This window comes from Cyprinus carpio, chromosome B6 (genome assembly GCF_018340385.1).
Source record: "Cyprinus carpio isolate SPL01 chromosome B6, ASM1834038v1, whole genome shotgun sequence".
NCBI classification, from domain to species: Eukaryota; Metazoa; Chordata; class Actinopteri; order Cypriniformes; family Cyprinidae; genus Cyprinus; species Cyprinus carpio.
The window spans coordinates 18,334,938-18,354,594 of NC_056602.1; the positions used below are offsets into that span (position 1 = coordinate 18,334,938).

Here is a 19,657-nt window from a genome sequence, read left to right on the forward strand (position 1 = left end):
TCTGAGCGTGTGCAGAAAGCCCCCTAAGCAGATGCAATCTGTGATGTACAGCTGGAGATGAGGTAGGGGGTCAAGAAAAGACACTCAGACATGCTAGATCTCCCCTCCCCATATCCAATCTCCCTCTCGCTCTCTCGTTCTTTTTCTCTGCTCAGAGTGATAGGGTCAGTAGCTGTGATGGAGGTCACCAGTGATCCGTCTCTGTCTGTAGTTTTTACAGGGAGAGGCTAGGACTCTAACAGAGATGTTCATGCATAACCACACACATACACACACACTTATTATTTGGTCTCTAAATGAGGAAATACTTACTACTTAATATTTCTGTTGTCTTGACCGCCAATTGAAACTGAATCTATTTAGTTACAGTAATTATGAGTCATTTATTTATTAATCAATAGTTGGCAAAAAAAAAGGGTTTTAGGAGTCAGTATATTATTTGTTTAATTTCCATGTCATTTTGGCCTAACTCAGAGTTTGATTTGCAACGGACATATCCTGTCAATCACATCACTTTAATTCATTTATAACAGCAATAATTTTTAAAGTGACAGATCTGTTGAGAATAACACACTTCTGTCCGATATTTTCCCTGCACAACCTCTTACTAAGCTGTATCCCTTTGGTCTATTTTCCCTAATGGTGCCTTTTGAAGTTTGAAGGTTTCTTGTTCTAGGAAAAATGATGTTAATTCTCTTGTGAATGAGATCATAAAATATGTTCAGTCATCTGATATTCCTTCTGATCAGTAAAGATTAGTATGAGTCTTTACTGTTGATTTTAACTAACTGAATAATTAATAGATTTTTTTTAAATGACTTCCTTGAGTATATAGTCAGACAAAAAGGAAGAAGAATTAATGCCACAAATGGATGAAACAGCATTGGAAGCACATGAGGAAAGGATCCATTGTTGCTCAACCAACTTTTTCAAACAGTGAGATTGGTAAAGAAATTAAATTTAAAAAAAAAATGAAAAGGGAAGAATGAAATGAATTTTAATGTCCCCTCAGTCAGGCTTTTTTTCTTTGTTGAGTAAAGAGAAAGATTTGAAAGTGCACATGAAATGCCCCTCAGTTTTCAAGGTTGCCTTTGTGTATTCTCATTTCATTTACATTCAGTTGGATAAAAGCCCTTCGCATTTCAATCTGTTGAATTTTGTGACATGTGTAGATTGGGGACAGTATGTTATGCATTAGATTTGGTCCTTGCATAGCTGATCACCCATGGGGATGGGCGGAAGAAGAGGATGAGTTTAGTATCCCTCTGGTCACGTGCAGACACACACACACACACACACACACATCATATCTCTCATTTCTTCTAATTTTCCAATCTTTCAGTTACATGTCACATCTCCTGACTCTCTCAAACGCAGTCTAGAGCAGTATGTGTCTGTATTTCATGTGCAATATGAAGCTGTGGGGTTCGGATGTGTAATATGTGATAAATATTTAGTGGCCAGCAGGAAAAAGTTGGCCTACATTTGCTGTCTATTTGCCTGTCTTACTTTAGAATGGCAATAACTGCGAGGAATAAACACACATGTAGAGATACACATGGGCTCTGAAGGCACATACATACGTGCTGTTAGGCAACGCACACATTTACATCAAGAAGAAATAAATAACTTCAGTCTGCTTTTATCTCTCTTTTCTTATTAATTATGCATGCCTCAGTAGGCCGCGGTCAGACGCTCATGAATGAATACATTTGCGGCGCACACACACTTTAGTTTCTCTCACGGTAGTGAAGAGGTCTTTAATAGCTCATTAAGGGCCCTGCAGTAAGTGAGCGTTAATGTTCTCTTTGCAAAAGACGGACGACCACCACATTGTGGACACTGATTCAGACACCCCCATTCAAAGACTTGATCTACTTTAGTTACCCGACACAACAGATATTTTAAAAAGTGAAATGAAAACTGTTGAACCCTATTGAATTTCATTGTATGAACAGATTTTTAAAAAAGAACCGTTAAAGTCATATAGACTTGGAATGACTTGAGGATGAGTAAATTATGAGTGATGGGTCATGGATCAAATAATAGGTCAGTCAGATGTCTGTTATTTCTTCTAAGAATTCCCTGAACTTCCATGCTATAGTGTATGGTATTATCAATGTATCACCCAGCCCTGGTTGAAATATGTAAATAACTCACATATTACAGCCTCAAGTGGGAAAAAATAAATAAATAAATAAATAAAATCATGAAATGTATTAATATTACTAATTAAAAAAATTATTCTGCCAAGTAATATAATTTATTAGACTATAGCTGCAGGTTGTTTACATGCCAAGCAACATGCCATCTTTAATGTATAAACTGTGAGACTGCAGGTGTGTATTTACCGGTGCTCATCAAATTTAAACTTATTTGTTTTATATGAAGATTCCTCCAAGGCTCTGCTATTTTTGTCATTTTTTTTTTTTTTTACTCAAGAAGCAGTTCTTTATCCCCAGCACAACATACACTGTAACCAGTGGAGCTGTAATACCATTTGCTGCAGACTTTTGTTTAATGACATGTTAACCTGAGTCGTATAAACTCACAGCCCTTGTCTGACTCTTTCAGTTTTTTTCATTTCTGTTTTCTCCCTTTTCATCAACTCTTTTCTTATACCACTCCTCTGACAACACACAAATCTTTTCTTAGTTCCTACGATCCCTATCCCTCTCCCTCTCATTCTCCTCCCTCATGGAGTGCTCTAATTGAAGAGGCATGTGCTCTACGCCCCTCTTGTGGGACTCTGTCATTGGCTGCAGGCAAAACATCCGAGGCCAGGCCCCTGCCAGGTGGCATCTTTTTGGGGAGGCCACACTGCGACTTTAACCTCTTTTTTGCCTGGATCAATCACCTGCTTTACTCATTCGCTGTTTACATTCCTCTTTCTTCCTTACTGCCCTCTCTTCAGTCTTTTTTCTCCTAACTGGGACATATACACTTTTTTCTTTCTGTATTTCTCTTTGAAGAAACTGCATAGATTTCAACATTTGTTAGCCCAGGCTCACTTGAAAAACATGCCTGTGGCAACATTTCTGCAAAATTGTCTTACAAAACGTCTTGCATGTTTTGTGCCAATTTCAAAGTTAAATGTGGAGTGAGGAACACTAAAAGCACATTCAGTTCATTCCGAAGCTGATGAATGTAAAGCTGACAATATTGTTGTACACATCACAGCAGTATGGTGAGTGGCACTGAAAAGATAATGCTAAATCGTGTTTTTAAACTAACATACCACCTACACTAATCCTAACCCTTAACTTAACTGATAGCGTTAACAAAAGCAAATGTGAAATATAAATGCATTTGCTAAAGCAACCATTCCATTTTAGCTTGCTTTTACAAATCTTTGAGCTTTTTATCATGAGTCATGATTCATACTCAAGGAATCTACATTAATAAGTGCATTGTGCTACCAGATGAGTTACCGAGCAAGTTTACTATGCCAGAAAAACCATTTGCATGTGATACAAACATAAAAGGTGTTACCAAATCATGCACTATGATCAAATAAAATAAAATTTGTTTTACTGCTTCCTTTCATTTCAGCGGGAAACCGCAGTGATTTGCACGTATAGGTAATTTTTTTGAAGTAGAGTAAAAGTGTAGGTAGAGGCACGTATTTCCACTGAGGATAATTTTGTTGATAAAATACAGACGTCAATCTAGATAAGCGCTATCACACATTCAGTATGAGAATCTAACCCTTTTATCCCAGAGGGCTCTTCATGGTGTTTAAATTTACTGAAATGGTTCAAAACTTGATAGATTGACAGTCTCCCTCTTGGCATCACTTTCCCTCACTTCATAATCATTTTAATCTCAGCCTGTGTGAACCTGATAAAATTTGTGCGAACTATTGATTTGTGTAATGTATTTTCTTATCCCTTCAGGAATAGACAATGAGCACATAATCGATATCAAGGGAAGAGCTGGGCGGTTCTATCCATCTGGACAACTGGTTTGGATAGTGCATCTAAATTCAATTATTTTCACTGACATATTTTTACCATTATCTTAAAAAATTATTCCAAACGCATTATGGCCAGTGTTTGTGTGTGTGAGTAAGATGCTATTTTGCGAGGCAGTTGGTAATCTTTCCCGTGTTGAAGGGGGTGGCGCCCGCTATCACATGTGATTGATAAGGATGTGGATTGCAGGAATTAAAAAGCTGTGAAGGGTGTGTGTGTGTGTGTGTGTGTGTGTGTGTGTGTGTCACGATTCTACTGCATTTGAATCATTGTTCATACTTGTTCACAGCACAGGGTTATTTGTGAGTGTATACCTTTGTGTGTGAGCTGGCTGGTCCACTTCTTTCATCACTCTAGCCTGTGGCAGGGTCAAAGGCTAAATATCCCTTATTGACACAGTGGAGCAGAGCAGTTAAAGAAACAGGGGAGAGTTTCAATTTCACACTGTAATGGAGGAAATCAGAGGAAGAGAGAGACCAGGAAAAGAGGATAAAAGAAAGAGAAAAGAGGAAAATTCCTTCAAAAACATTCTAAAGATTTACAGAAAGAGACTACTCCCTTATCACTTTGGCAGGACCGTTGTAGCTGCAAGCCTTCATCTGTCTGGCCACTGCTCCTCCTCCTCATACTCCAATTCCATTTGAGAAAGCCATCGGCTCTCTTTGTCTGAATCTTATGTATTGTAGGTTTTATGTAGAAAGCTTGATTTACTATGTGACATCACTTTAAAGGAGATGAAGGGTATGTTATGTAGAGGCACTAAGCGGGAGCTTTATTTTCATGTTGTGTTATGGATTGTATTGTGTGGATTGCGCACACAAATCCCATTTGATTTCAAAATTCAATCTGTCTGTCTGTTGTCATTCTGCAAGTGATGTAATCTCATCCGTTTGTTCAGACAATGTAGTCAATATCCATTGCACCTACATTGGTTGCTATAGTAATGAATTCAGTGAGTGTCACACTCTTTTATATATTTAGAGAAAGAGAGACATTAAAAAAATGTGTATATTCACACATAGATCTCGACCAGGTGTCTTCACACTGGGGACTTGTGACAACCAGAGGACAACGTTTTGAGTTCTGAAACTTGCAGGATAGTCAAATGATCAAGGATCATTTCTCAGTTCATGACCCCTTTAAAACACATAGCTTTTTTTTATACTTTAGACAGTGTCATTTAAGTATTGTTTATATGCCATTATAGAATTTATGATGATTTCAATTTGATTTCAAATTGAAGATTATTATAGTTAGTTCCCAGTGGAATATTTCACTTGTTTAGTTTTTTAAGTTTATTTGATTTTATCTTTATTTCAATTACTGAAATTCATTTTTAATCATTTTAGTTTTAGTTATATTAACAGTACTGGAAGGGGTTCCTCACAAGGAACAAATCATCATTTTTGGGGGTCCTTGGCATCAAGAACCCAATTTGTGAACTTGTCATGACATACATCTAATGTTCAGATTGAGCATTTGTTCTGTTTGTGTATGTATTTCACATTTTATATATTCCCAGAATCTTATGTAAGACCCCACCAGTGGCTCTTGCTATTCTTTTGTCCTTTCAAAGCATTCGGTTCTGTCCCACACACTGCAGACCCTTTTGCAGCACACAAAGGCTCATATATCTGCATCACTGTGACACTGTGGCTTATGTGGCACCCCCTAGTGCTCACTGCAGTATATTGCTCTGTGTGAGGTGGACTGAAGATAATGAAAGAGCAGGTCACTGTATCGCACCCTCAAAGGGAAAGAGCCAATAAAAGACAATTATCGTAATAGTTTATGTGTGCAGAAAATTTGTAAATAGTGCTGACAATGTCCTGAATATGCTTAGGCAAGTCAGAAAATTAAAAGGAAGATTTATTTTAATTTATGGGAAACCAGGTGTAAGAGAATATGTTTGTTCATATAGACTTACATCTTGTGTTTCCCACATTTTCATCTGGCTGACCCCCGACTTTGGACACTTAATGGCTTTGTGCAGAAGTGCTGATCCATTCAGTAATTCCCTGTCATTGTGACCAGAGCTCGTTAAACACACACACACACAGGGCAATGAAAACCCTAGAAACTGCTTTCTGTCCTCTTAATAGAAAACGGATAAGATCTTATAGGCTCGTGTGTTGTCACAGAGCAGCTAGGACGGGCACACACAAGCTTTGTACAGTGACAGTGACACCCCCACAGTTTAACATAGTCTCGTGCTTTACACTCATAAATGCCACTAATGGGATCAACAATAGATATTAAGTGGAGATGTATTTCCCCTAGAGGTCCTTTACCAACAGTGCCATGTTTTGTTTGCTTTGTCCTTTCTTTTTTGCAGATCTTTTGATTGTCTTAAGTTACCTGCAAGCTAATTAGCATGTGTTTGAACTGCAAAGCACCTGGAAAAATGTTGCAAATATGTAACAGTGAGCGCAATGTGACAAGCCTCCAGCGACAAGCAGTTCGTTTGTTTGCTCTGAATGTGAATCTGCTGCATGACATGACACAAACACAGCCAATCAGAAGGTGATTGATGTTTAATTTACTGTGTGTATATCGGTGCATCCATGCGCAGGAATTCTGTCTGATACGATAAGCTGATAATTATCATTAATTACAATAAATACGATACTTATTTTGACATAATGGCCAATAACTTATAAATGCCAATAATTTTAAATAATATAAAAAGTTTTTCAATAAGTGAATTTTGTGAATATTTTTTTGTTTTATAAAAAAAAAGTCCCTTTTTTCTCACTGGGGATGCATTTATTTGATCAAAAATACAACAAAAAAATATTGTGAAATATTATTACAGTTTAAAATAACTACATATTTTTTTTATTTTAATATATTTATAATACATAAATATATTATTTTTTTAGCAACCATTACTCCAGTCTTCAGTGTCACATGATCCTTCAGAAAACATTGTAATATGCAGATTTGGTGCTCGCATAAAAAAAAATATGTATTATTATCAATGCTTCCTCTTGCTTTTGACAAATTGCATGTGTCCTTGATAAATAAAAGCATTAATTTCTTTCAACCCCAAACTTTTAAACAGTAGTGTCATTTTAAACAATTTGCTAAATAATATTTAGTTTTTATCAAATATTATTAGTTATATCATATTATATCAATGATAACGATGAATTTATAAATGTCAGACAGTGGCTAGAAAACAGTGTGATATTGTGTATCCTATATGTGTGCCAATGAGATTTCACAGTAGGAGGGATTACTGAACATGACTCTGAAGAAATGCAGCAGTACTTGGATCTTATTACAGAATAACAATTTCTCGAAAGTAGCATGTAAATTGAAACAACAGCATCGTTGTATTAGTTGCCGTGTTGTTTTTCTCAGTATTGCTTTTCCCATACTCTGTCCTTTCCCTCTTGTTCCTCTGTTCTTTGCTGTCCCTTACCCATCAGCTTGTGCCTCACATTTTGAGAAATTGCCTCAGTGATGTCTTCTGACAGTGATGTTAATCGAAGCACCAAACGCATAGTAACACTCCAATTGAAAGGAAATTTGCCCGATGCTTTCTACACAAAGCCAAACAACCTGTGACCACTTTCACGTACACATATAAACATGAAAGTCCTCACGCACATGTGTGGTGCCAGAAATGTAAACACAAGTTCACCCTGGTGCAAATCGAAGGGCAGAGTTTTGACATTTGAAGCACATGAAAAAAAAAAGAAAAAAAAACAATCAGAAAATACTAAGTCAGATGTCTGAAATTGTTTCCCAATGCCTTATGCATTTGTTTTCCTCAGTGTTTTTGAGTGTGTTGTGGCAATCGTTTAAAAAATACAGTGACAGGAAAAAGATGGATTTAACACTGCATGAATTAGTCACAAAATTTTATCTCGCTTACATTAATAGACAAACATAATCTGCTTAAACAAATCACATTTATTCACATGCCTTTTCCACCCTCCACTGTTGTGCTCAATTAAGACAATATGTATATTGTTTGTCTCTTATTCATTAAGATCAGATCAAATTGTATGGCTAAATCCATGATAAAGGGTTCACATACTTCCTGCATATAATTAATCAACTAACCATCTAAGTTAAAATGCCACTCCTGCATCTTTAGTTTCTCTATAATGAAAGATATAGTTTGCACATAGCTCCACATTAATCTCCTGTTTTATAAATCTTGGCTGGCCAACAATTAAGGAATGTGAGGCTTCCAAAACAAAAGGAACATGGGAGAGAAAGAGAAAGTGTGTGTGTGTGTGTATGTGTGAGAGAGAGAGAGAATTATGATTCCTCCCATCGTGCTCTGACCTGTTTGCTCATTCATAAGGCGTCGCTTGTCGAGGTCCATAGAGAAACCAGCAGGATGTGGAGCAATTAAATGCACCGCGTGTTGTTGGAATACCAATGCGCTCCGCCGTTAATGTGTGTAATCTCAAACCTCCACCGTCTTTGTGCCACCTGCATCAAAGCCTCAGAGGAACTTTTCATTAATCTTTCAGGGTTTTTTTTATTTCTTTTTAATCACTGTCATCTCCCCCTTTCCTGTTCCTGTAACTTCATCTATATTACTTCTAAAGGATCACAGCAACTTATGCATTTGCATATGGTAAGTCAAAAGTAATGACGGGCCTAATCAGTTCCTGTACTGCAGATGCTGATGCTTCTGGTTAGATTTAAACTCTTAGATCTAATTTACACTTCAACTAAACCTTTATCATGGTTCTTTGACAAACAAAACCTAGATCAGCACAGTCCAGAAAATATTGCCACCTTGTAGCATGATTCTCCCGTGCGAAAATTACAGCGGGGTGCAACAAGGGCCACTGCTGTGCATATTAGCGCACCAATTACACCCGTGCATGGGAACGCAAACTTTTCCTGCTGTCAACAGATGCTTGTGTGTGAGATTCTGTTAAATAAACAGCCATTTCCTAATTACAGAAAGAAAAAACAAGAGATACTGTAGCATTGGTATCTGTGTAGACATTAGTGGGTGGTGCACATCAGTGCTAATTAGTGTTGTCACTGAAGATAACTCACAAGAGCATATAAACAACACTACAAGAGTACTACAGTTTCATGGACCTCATGCTTCACATAATGGTGCAGAAAATCAGAATTTCTCACTATAATGCAAACTTGATGTAAATGGAACCACATACTGATATAAATGAGTTTAACAATGTTTGTAAATGTAAGTAAAGTTTCCTGTTTAGAGAGAAAAGAAATTCGCGCTCTGAGTTTGCTATGTAGTAACTTAAAGGGATACTCCACCCCAAAATGAAAATTTTGTCATTAATCACTTACCCCTATGTCGTTCTAAACCCGTAAAAGTTTGTTCGTCTTTGGAACACAATTTCAGATATTTTGGATGAAAACCGGGAGGCTTGTGTCTGTCCCATAGACTGCCAAGTAAATTACACTGTCAAGGTCCAGAAAAGTATGAAAGACATCGTCAGAATAGTCCATCTGCCATCAGTTGTTCAACTGTAATGTTATGAAGCGACAAAAATACTTTTTATGAGCGAAGAAAACAAAAATAACGACTTTATTCAACAATTCCTTTGTCAACAGTCTCCTCTGTCTCACTCCAAATCACTGCATGCTGCGTATGCTCTTCCGTATCAGCCGCGCCACAAAAATGCGCTGTTTCTACGTGTATTTAGCTTTGATTTGAAAGAAAACAGCGCATTCTTGTGGTGTGGCTGATACAGAAGAGCAGTCTATGGGACAGTCACAAGCCTCCCGGTTTTCATCCAAAATATCTTAAATTGTGTTCCGAAGACGAAAGAAGCTTTTACGGGTTTGGAACGACATGGGGTTAAGTGATTAATGACAAAATTTTCGTTTTGGAGTGGAGAATCCCTTTAAATGAAAAGTTAATGTTTGTTTCTTTTTTTGTTAGTAATATTAATATCTGGGCACAAGATGAAATCATGTTTATTCCATGTAGTTACGAGCATGATGCATTACTGTGATATGACCTTTAGACTTTATCTGCATGTGTGAAAGGAACACTTCATCATGTTTTCTTAGTTAGCAAATCTTTAGATTTCTCAACATTTGTTTGTCATCCTCACCTTAAACTTTTTAAGAGGTTAGACTTTACAGTAAGTTTCAGTTACAGCATTTAATAATTCTGCATATACTAACACATTTTTAACATAATTAGTAGTATAAATTAACAATAATGTATTATGAAGAAACACGAGTAACCATGAACAACAGTATATTTATGAATAAACTTTAACCTAGATTACTAAATGCTTTTATGGTTAGTTTATGGTACCTAATGCATTTACAGCTGTACATTATTGTAAAGTGAAACCTTTAAATATCAGTTTCCAATAATATTTTACAAATTCCATATTTCTTTTGTTCTAAGGGCTAATAGTCTTTTAATGCACAATATCCTATGTTTCCAATCTTCACCATGCTCTCTGGTCATGTGTGACGTCCTCAGTGTCCCAGGACAACATAGACAGACAGGGTGTCATGTGCAGAATGCTGCTTTGTTTCTCTTTCACACATATGGACAGTGTGACATTGACATCGCTAAACGTCCATACTAAACATCAGACCCCATCAAGGTTATCCATGGTGGTCTGAACACATATAAGTGCCCACATGTAGAGATATATGGGCACACTCCCCCTCTGGAACCTCAGCAGAAGGACAGAGGAGATGGGTAGAGACAATAATGCTTGTGAAACATTATGAACTGTATTTCATTCTGCCTGGAGGACATATCATATACTGAATTTTAAAAACCCATTTGGACGAAATGTTTATAATCTGTAGCATTTAAAGGTTTAGTCCACCCAAAAAGGAAAATTCTGTCATCATTTACTTATGCAATTCCAAACCTGTATGACTTTCTTTCTCCTGTGGGACACAAAGAGGATATTTTGAAGAAGACAAAAAATACAATGGCTTTTAGAGATTATGTCAACTATTGCATTAACCTAAATGTGTGTGAGGTTGAGACTTGAGTATTGCGTTGCATATCTACCATGCTTGTGTGAATATGACAACCTGACTGTTCCCTAAGGAGAGATGAGATGTGGGTTTACAGGCAGCCACCTAATCAGGGAATTTAGTCTCACCAGTGGGATTTCTCATCATCATCATCATCTCTCTGTCTCTCTCTCCCTCCTTCTCTGACAGGCCCCTGTGGAAAGGGAGATGACGTGGAGCAGTGCGCGCTGCCTGACCAGACCCTAGCCGTGGTGCTCAGGCTGACAGAGGCTCTAGAGAGGCTGGGTGAGTTTGCTCTTCTGCCTCACCTATCTAATTTAACTTTTCAGAGAGAGTCAGACACCAGTCTAGCATTTGCATTGGTGACCTATGATGTTATTAACAAATTCTATTCATTGTGTATTTACTTCATCATAAATTAAATATATATTTTTGCAAGTAGAAAAAAACTAATCTCTAGAATAAGTTAATTACATATGAAAGGTTTTATTGTAGCGTGGTAATAATGATAATCTCTTCAAAATTTGGGTTTGGTCTCACCAAGGCTGCATTTATTTGATCAAAAATACAAAAATAAAAGAATAATAATATTGTAAAACATTATTACAATTTGAAATAACCATTTTCATTTTCTATTTTTAGATATTTTGAAATGCAGTTTATTCATGTAATGATAAAGCTCAATTGAACTGACCTCAAATTCAAACTGACTGCAATGTTTTTGCCTTCTAATACCATTACTTTACCATTGTACCACCACAGTACTTCTTGTAAGGGGTTTAAATGTACCTTATCTCTCCAACAGTTTAATTTACTAAACAGTTTTGGTTAGCATGATAACACATCAGATTATAGACCTGACCTTTGACCTCTGTCCTGTGCTCGACTGGGAGAATGAGCCACTGTACTGGTCTGGCCAGACCTCCACTGGATCCCCAGAATTATTGCAGGCTTTGGAAACGGGTAAGTTCACAAGGTTTTTTTTATTTATTTTTATAAGTAGTTTATTTTGTACATTTCTAATTTCAGAATATACTAAATGGCATATTCAGCCCCATGTGCCATAATAGGCATCTAGTTATTAAACAACCATTAAGTTTATGTTTACCTGAGTTGATTGTATGGGAGTCTTGAGAATCTTAAATGATAAAAGTATAATGATGAATCATGAATGGGATATAATTTATTCAGAAAATTCTGAGATCAAAATGTTGCTGTCATGATTTCAGAATAAAAAAAAATGACATGTAAACAAACAACAAAAAAAAAAAAAAGAAAAAAACAAAAAAAAACAAAAATTAAATATCCTTCCAGTGTTCCTCAGTGTAAATCAGTGTAAGTACTGTTGAAAAAGTTTGTAAAGTTTAGCTGAAGTTCTTATTTAACACCACAAGGGAGTGCTCTGGCTCCGTACTTTTTTTGGGAGACGCTGTTTCCAAAAAAACTCAGCACTACTGCTGGATTAGATGAAGCAAATATCACATATTCACACACACACACACACACACACCTCACCTTCTTCCTCTCTACTAAAATGATTAGGTAGAGCTTGAATTTCCCACAGGAGAAAACTCCTTTTATCACTGTAGTTCACATACAATTGTTATTTCAGACTGAGACTTTTATTAAGTTTAAAAAAGGGACTGTGTTAGAGATTGTAATTGGTTATGCCACTGAAGTGCAGATATACGTAGTCCAGCAAAACCGTTGACATCTTGACACTGTGTATGTCACACATGTGCACAGGTAAAGCCTTAGTTGTCACAGCTTAAGCATCACAACTATAGAAATAATTCTACAGGTTGACAATGTCACATGTGCCCTAACATGACCTGGGCACGTTAATGTCACTTTCTTTAGAGTACATGTGCACACTTATGCTCACATGCACAAATCCATAAAAGGGCAAAGGGTCTTTCACGAGTTGCTGCACAGATTCTGAAATATGTCTTCTGACACATGAGCACTCTTATATATTGAGGATATACAGTATACGTATAGGGTAGATGTTGTCAGGTTGTGACTGGTTGACATGAATATGCTCTGACAGTGTGGTAAGGCCAGTTAACAGGAAAGGTAAGTTTTTTTTTTTCATATCAACATTCAGCATTGATTTGAGTTTTTGCCTTTTAAGACTCCCTCAGTATGTTTGAGAATGTTCTTCAGGATTATAAGTCCAGTCGCTCATCATGCCATACAGGTTTAGATTGGATTCATTACAAAACTCAATTTGCTTTTTAAAGCAATTTCTTTTGCATGTGTTTTGGGTCAATATTGTGTTACATGGGCAACTTACAGATCTCATTTTTAAATGTGGTTGCACTGTATTTTAAGGTGTCCTTTTTAACAGTTTAATTATACATTTAAGTACTGAATAATATTAATTAACTACATGTACTTACTGTATGGTTAGGATTAGGATTAGGGTTTGGCTTAGGGTTACTTGCGTGTAATTATGCATAATTTATTGTTATTATGATAGTAAGTACATGTAACGTGTAAAAGGACACCACAAAATAAAGTGACATCTTAAATGTGTGTGTGTGTGTGTGTATGTATATATATATATATATATATATATATATATATATATATATATATATATATATATATATATATATATATATGATTGAGGCCTATGACATCTCTTTATTATTTATATATATATATATATATAGATATATATATATAATTTTTTATTTTTTTTTACATAACCGTTGTTGTTTAAATAGTTCCATTCACATCTAACCATAAGTCTAACCTTTGAGTGGTATGAATGCCTTTAAGCCAACCGTGAAAAGTTGCAAAGTGTATCCAGCACCCATTTCCTGTAGTTATATAACAGGTTAGTTACCCAGTGTGGAAATACTCACACCATTGCATACACTCTCATAAGTGTTTTGGCAGACACGCACCATGGTTGCCATTTAAAAGCCCGGCCAAGAAGTGGTGAAGTCCAGTGGCCACAGAAGACCAGAGACAATATTACGTCACCCAGCTAGAGCCTGTGCTACCCAACCAGTGATTTGTGGATCAACAGTGTGTTGTCATGGAGATGGCAAGCCGTTTTAGCCACGGGGTTACATATTTTAGAAAAATGAGAAAGAACGAAAGAGTAAAGGTTTCATGTAGGAGGTAGAGAGGAGCGGAGAGAGGAATGATTCATGATCAGGTGTATCGAAGATCGACAAGTGCACACGCAGTAAATTCAAACTAATGGTCAAGGAGGATTGACAAACATTTGCATGTGTGCATGAATATGCATTCAGTGTACAGCAAAAGCACACAAGCATGAACACACACACATACACGGTCGACAAGAAAAGAAAAGCGATTCCAGCTCCGGTCTCCTTGGATACAGTGACAGGCGCACGGAGAGCGTGGCTGACCCGTGCCCACTCGACAACATGCCAACAGCCCCTCTTCCCTTCCGTTTATTAATTCCAACATTCATCATTGACGCATTTCTCATCTTTTTCTTGCGTGAGAGAAGCTGAGCTCAGCAAAAAACAAATTAAAAACACTCTTCTCATCTTCCGCACTTCCTGCTCTCCCATTGGCTGCCAGTGATGTCATCCTGTCTCATATGCAATAGTCAATAACCTATTAGAGTCCAGCGTTTTACAGTCAGCTTGGGCAGAAGGGGCTTCTGCCGCTTGAGCTCTTCCACGCCCTTTGTTTTATTAGAGTCTTTTAGCGATCGTCTTGATTAACATGCCCTAAAGTCCTAAAGATTTCTGAGGGGAGATGGTTCAGTGCCCCCAGGGATACCTTTGTGCTGTGGGTGTTGTGTTATAATTGTTTTTCATTGCAAATGATGCTGTTTTTTTCATGTCTGTAAATGCGGGCCAATTAAAGACTGCAGAGATGCAATCATTTGTGCTTATTAATTTTATGTGGTATGCTCGGGGTATATAATGCATCACATGCACATTCATCTTTAGCGTAACCATAACCGTTCACTCTTGAAGACTTGAGCTGTATCAGCCATCCGTTTCAGTCATTTCTGCAGTCTCATTGGAAATTTCCTCACCTTTTTGCAAAACGGCCTCTCTAGTTTTGTTTACGCTCACTCTACCTGCATAATCCATCCATGTCATCTGTTCTGTCCAGCTCTTTCTCCTCTTTTCTGCAGATACAGCCTTGGAAGTGATCACTAACAATGATGTCATCCCTCGACTGGTCTCTCTTCCTCACACACACACACACACACACACACACACACACTTACTTGTGGCCAGACTCCTCCCTTGTTCAGCCTTTTTGGCTTTTAAAGTTTCCTGACAGAGATGTTCTGATCGATTCCTCTGCTGAGTTAGGGGCCGTTTATGCATTCTTGCATCCATCTGCACTGTTTTTAAATAGTTTTTATATATATATATTTATAAACATGTGCTATGTGGGTGTTTTTGACCGTTGTGATGCATTTCATAGTCTTTATTTTAGTCTCCTCCTATGAGTGCTGCAATTGTAAGATGCCGTGGGAAGTTAAAAGAGGTTCAGTATTTAAAACGGTCTATCAGGACATGCATTCTGTTTCATTGTAATATATATAGAAATCCTGTGTGCATAAATAGATACTATAAATAGACAAACATATGGATAGATGATTAATAAATGAACGAATGGACAGTAGACAGAGGGATAGATAAAATGGATGTAGATAGACAGATAGATAGATAGATAGATAGATAGATAGATAGATAGATAGATAGATAGATAGATAGATAGATAGATAGATAGATAGATAGATAGATAGATAGATAGATAGATAGATTTTTTGCCATTTTATGCCTTATTTTAAGCCTAATATCCTCAATGGCAAGCATGTTACATAACTGGTGAAGCTCTCTTCCTCTGCAGTGTAATGCCACACTTGTGTTATCTCTGCTTTTCCACTCTCTCTTATGTCTCCCCTGTCTGAACAACATCTTTTCATTTGTCCATTTTCACTCATTTTTCTCTCCTTAACTCTTTTCACGCCCTTCTTGTAGACTTGATTGGATGGAGACATAATGCCAAACCAGTGTAAATTAAATTGAGTTCACAGCAGCTTAAACTGAATATCAGCATACAAGTCTGTGTCCCTTATGCACCACTTTCTTCTTCTTTCTTTTCTCTTTCTTGTCTTCTTTTTTTATTGCTGTCTTGTTTGCTTTCTTGCTCTTCTGTTTGCTTATTTGTCTCTTTCTATTTGTCTAATTTTAATAATTTTAGACTCATGTCATCTATTATCTGTGACCAAAACACATTTTCTCATCAGCAGCCCAGGAAGAGTAATTTTATATAATTAAGACTGATTCTTTTGCAAAGTTGCCATCTTTTCACTTTATTAGATTAGAGTTGTTTAATAACCTGCAGCTTTAATCAGTGGGAAGTTTAGTCTGTTGGGTTTATAATGAGGCCTACTGTATTTGGTGGTGTAATTCTGTAGGTCTGTTGATTGTTTTGAGTCTCTGCATGTCCCTCTTCTCTGTGTGCTGGCTTTTCTTGTCCTTGCTTTCATTGCCTAAGATGTTTACACGACAATCACCCCCGCATTTTTTACACTCATCACCTTCTCTCTACTCTTGCACATGCATGCTCGCACGTACACAAATGCACGCTCACCACGCTCCTGTCCCATCCCAGATGCCACAGACATCATTAACACAACCATCACAAACTACACTTTTCAACATTACTGATCTCATATTTATATATCAAAAAAATATACAATAACAAAATTGTCAAGACTAAAATTCTTTTTTCAAAATACAAAAAAATAAAAATAAAAAACTTTGCGGAACAGAGCTGAATGAAAGACAGCGCAGTTCAGTTATAGAAATGGTGGTCCCAAAAATGAAATGTCTGTCAACATACACTAAAGTGTTTCTTAATAAGATAGTTCACCCAAAAATGAAAATTCTGTCTTCTGTAATTTACGTACCCTCACATAATTCCAAAACTATAGGACTTTCTACTGTGAAACAATAAATCAGGTTGTTTTAGAAACATACAAATTTTTTTTTTTTTTTTTTTGGGGGGGGGGGGGGGGGGGGTTTAAAAATTTTTGGGGGGTGTTGGGGGGTTACTTGACATTGAACTGTTACTTTGATTGATGAATGTCCAAGTTGGACTTTTCCATACAATATAAATTTACTGTAAATTGCCGTTAAGAAATATTTTAAGCACTATATTTTAAATAAATAGCAACTTTAATTTTAGTCTGTTTTCACAGAATGCTATCACATGGCTTCAGAATATGGAGCATTTAGTCTTTTTTTTGTAGCTTGAAAGCCCTCTTTCATTGTATTGAACAGAGCAGCTCGGACATTCCGCTAAAGATCTTCTTTTGTGTTCCAGGGAAGAAAAAGTACATTCATGAGGTCTTTGTCATCATGAAACAAATATCCTTCATCTTGACTGTAGATGTCACTCTCTGTTGATAGGATCTACAGTGCTGCCAGATGTTTACATTTATGGGCATCCTTCCACATTTCATGGCATTTTTACACCCATGACATGACAGCTAGATGTTTTGGTGTCTGTGAGTCAGGTCACAGAACAATAAAAGAGGTGATTGAGTTCAGTTTAAGGAGGAACATGGCCCCACTGACCGGGTCCACAGTGGGTCTTGCGGTCACACAGGAATGAGGGCTGTCGTCTCTGAAGCTATTTTCCCCTCCCTGTTTCTAAAGGTTGCGCCTTACTGGAACAGCCCTCTTCATCACTCCAGCATAACAACGAACACACAGCATCAAAGCTTAGGATAACATCCAGCACACATCTCTCTGAGGCACACAAAAGCACATATACAGTAGCCTCTCACAAAACACTGAAATGACAGAGATTTCTTTGTCAAAAGAGATCAACAGAGAAGGCACTTGTACTAGCATTGTAAAGAAGAATCGTCCCACTTTATATTAAGTGGCCTGTGTACTTGCACCAAAAATAAGTACAATGTACTTATTGTGTTCATATTGTATTGCAAAACACTTTTGCTGCTATTGAGGTGGGATATGAGTAAGGTTAGGGACAGGTATCATTGTACTCTTCCGGCCAAGATGGTGCCAAGGTCTAAGGAGTCAACAGTGTAATTATAAATGTAAATACAGATGTTATTATATGCAGGCATTTTTAAAATATAAGTATAATGTAAAAACATGTTCACAATAAGTGAATTTTATCACATGATTAATTTATATGTAAGTGCATAGTAGTTAAGGCCACTTAATATAAATTGGGACCAGAATTTCAGAAAGCTGGCCTTGTATTAAATACCCAAGAGGTTCTCAAAATTTAGTCTGTGAAAGATTCAAGTTGACCACAAAAGAATGATGAATGAATGAATGAATGAATGCATTTTTATGGAATTATACCAAGAATTAACTGACCAAGAAACATTTAATTAATTGACAGCATTTTTCTGCTGTTTTCATGTGTATTGCGAAAAGTGCTATAGAAATGAACTTGAATTTAATTTAATTGATTAATAAACTTAATTTGTAAACTGATTAAGTCAACATTTATGAACATTTATATTCATAATTTAGTAGCAGTCTTGGTCATTTATGAACATAGCAGTCTAGTTAATTTCAGTGATCTGTTAAAATAATGGATTAGTAAAAGTGCTACAGTATAGGGTTAAAAGTAAGTCATTTGCATCCTTTGTGGTGTTTGCTTCCTGCGTCCATGCATCCATGTCTTTTTTAGTTTTAATAACCATTCCTTTAGCCCAAACAGTAGATCATGGTACTCGCTATACCAAGGTCATGAGTTCATTTCCCAAATGCATGCACTGATGAAATGTGTTCTCTCAGTGTAATGTAAGACACTTTGGATAAAAACATCTGCCAAATGCAAAAATAAATATGTATGTAAAAAAACTGGTCCACCACCTCAAATAAACTGTGAGACTAACTGACCCTTTTGGGGTTTGAGTATTCTCTATTCACAAGGGCCTTAAATGCCCCCATGCATGTCCTCTGCGAGCCCGATGTCTGAATGCCTTTCTCTGTTTGCACCCGTAAATATCGTAAACAAAAGCCTCTGGGACTCTTGTGTTGCTTCAGAGGGTGGCTGGTGACAGGAAGATAGAGGAGGCGACAGAGAAATTGTAGCGAGGGATCAAGGGTAGTGCTGGGTAAACACGGAACATGGACCAAAGAGCAACACTAAAGGTTGAAGTAGGCTTAGTAGAGCATGAATTTGTGGATTGACCCACAGAATGCTTTGACAGGGTGTGAGTGTGTTTGCGTGGCTTTATGTGCACATGCGAAGCCAGAAAGTGTCTTGGACAGGGTCAGGTATGCTGTTCCATACTTTTCCACTCCAGACTGGCACCAAGCATGTGTAATTCTGGAAAAGTGTCATGAATATCATAAGGGAATGGGAGTTATTATTTCTGAGAGTGTATTATTAGTAACCCCATCAGTGGACTATTTTTGCATTTTGTGCATTGATTTTGGTGGGTAAATCTGTTGAATGTAATTTAAAAGTGTTAAAAAGTGTTGAAGGAGCTCCTAAGAATCCTAAAGAATGCTGGGGTCCAAACAACACTGGACCCCATTGATATTCATAGTATGAACATATGAACAAAAAATCTTTTGTGTTCCACAGAATGCATTTTAATTTGGTTTCTTGAACTAGATCCTGTCTGGATCACTAAAATGGAAATGGATAGTATAGCAGAGTGAACTGCCTTTTGGTATTCATGAACACAGTTTTAA

At 37.0% G+C, this 19,657-nt stretch overlaps 1 protein-coding gene across 1 annotated transcript in view; it reads left to right on the top strand.

Moving 5' to 3' along the window:
• pik3r3b (phosphoinositide-3-kinase, regulatory subunit 3b (gamma)) overlaps positions 1-19,657 on the top strand; it is a 143,330-nt gene that overhangs the window by 41,553 nt on the left and 82,120 nt on the right. Inside the window, exons 3-4 of the mRNA XM_042726017.1 lie at positions 11,136-11,231; positions 11,832-11,909. Coding sequence (XP_042581951.1) covers positions 11,136-11,231; positions 11,832-11,909 — 174 coding nt within the window. The remainder of the gene's footprint in view (positions 1-11,135; positions 11,232-11,831; positions 11,910-19,657) is intronic.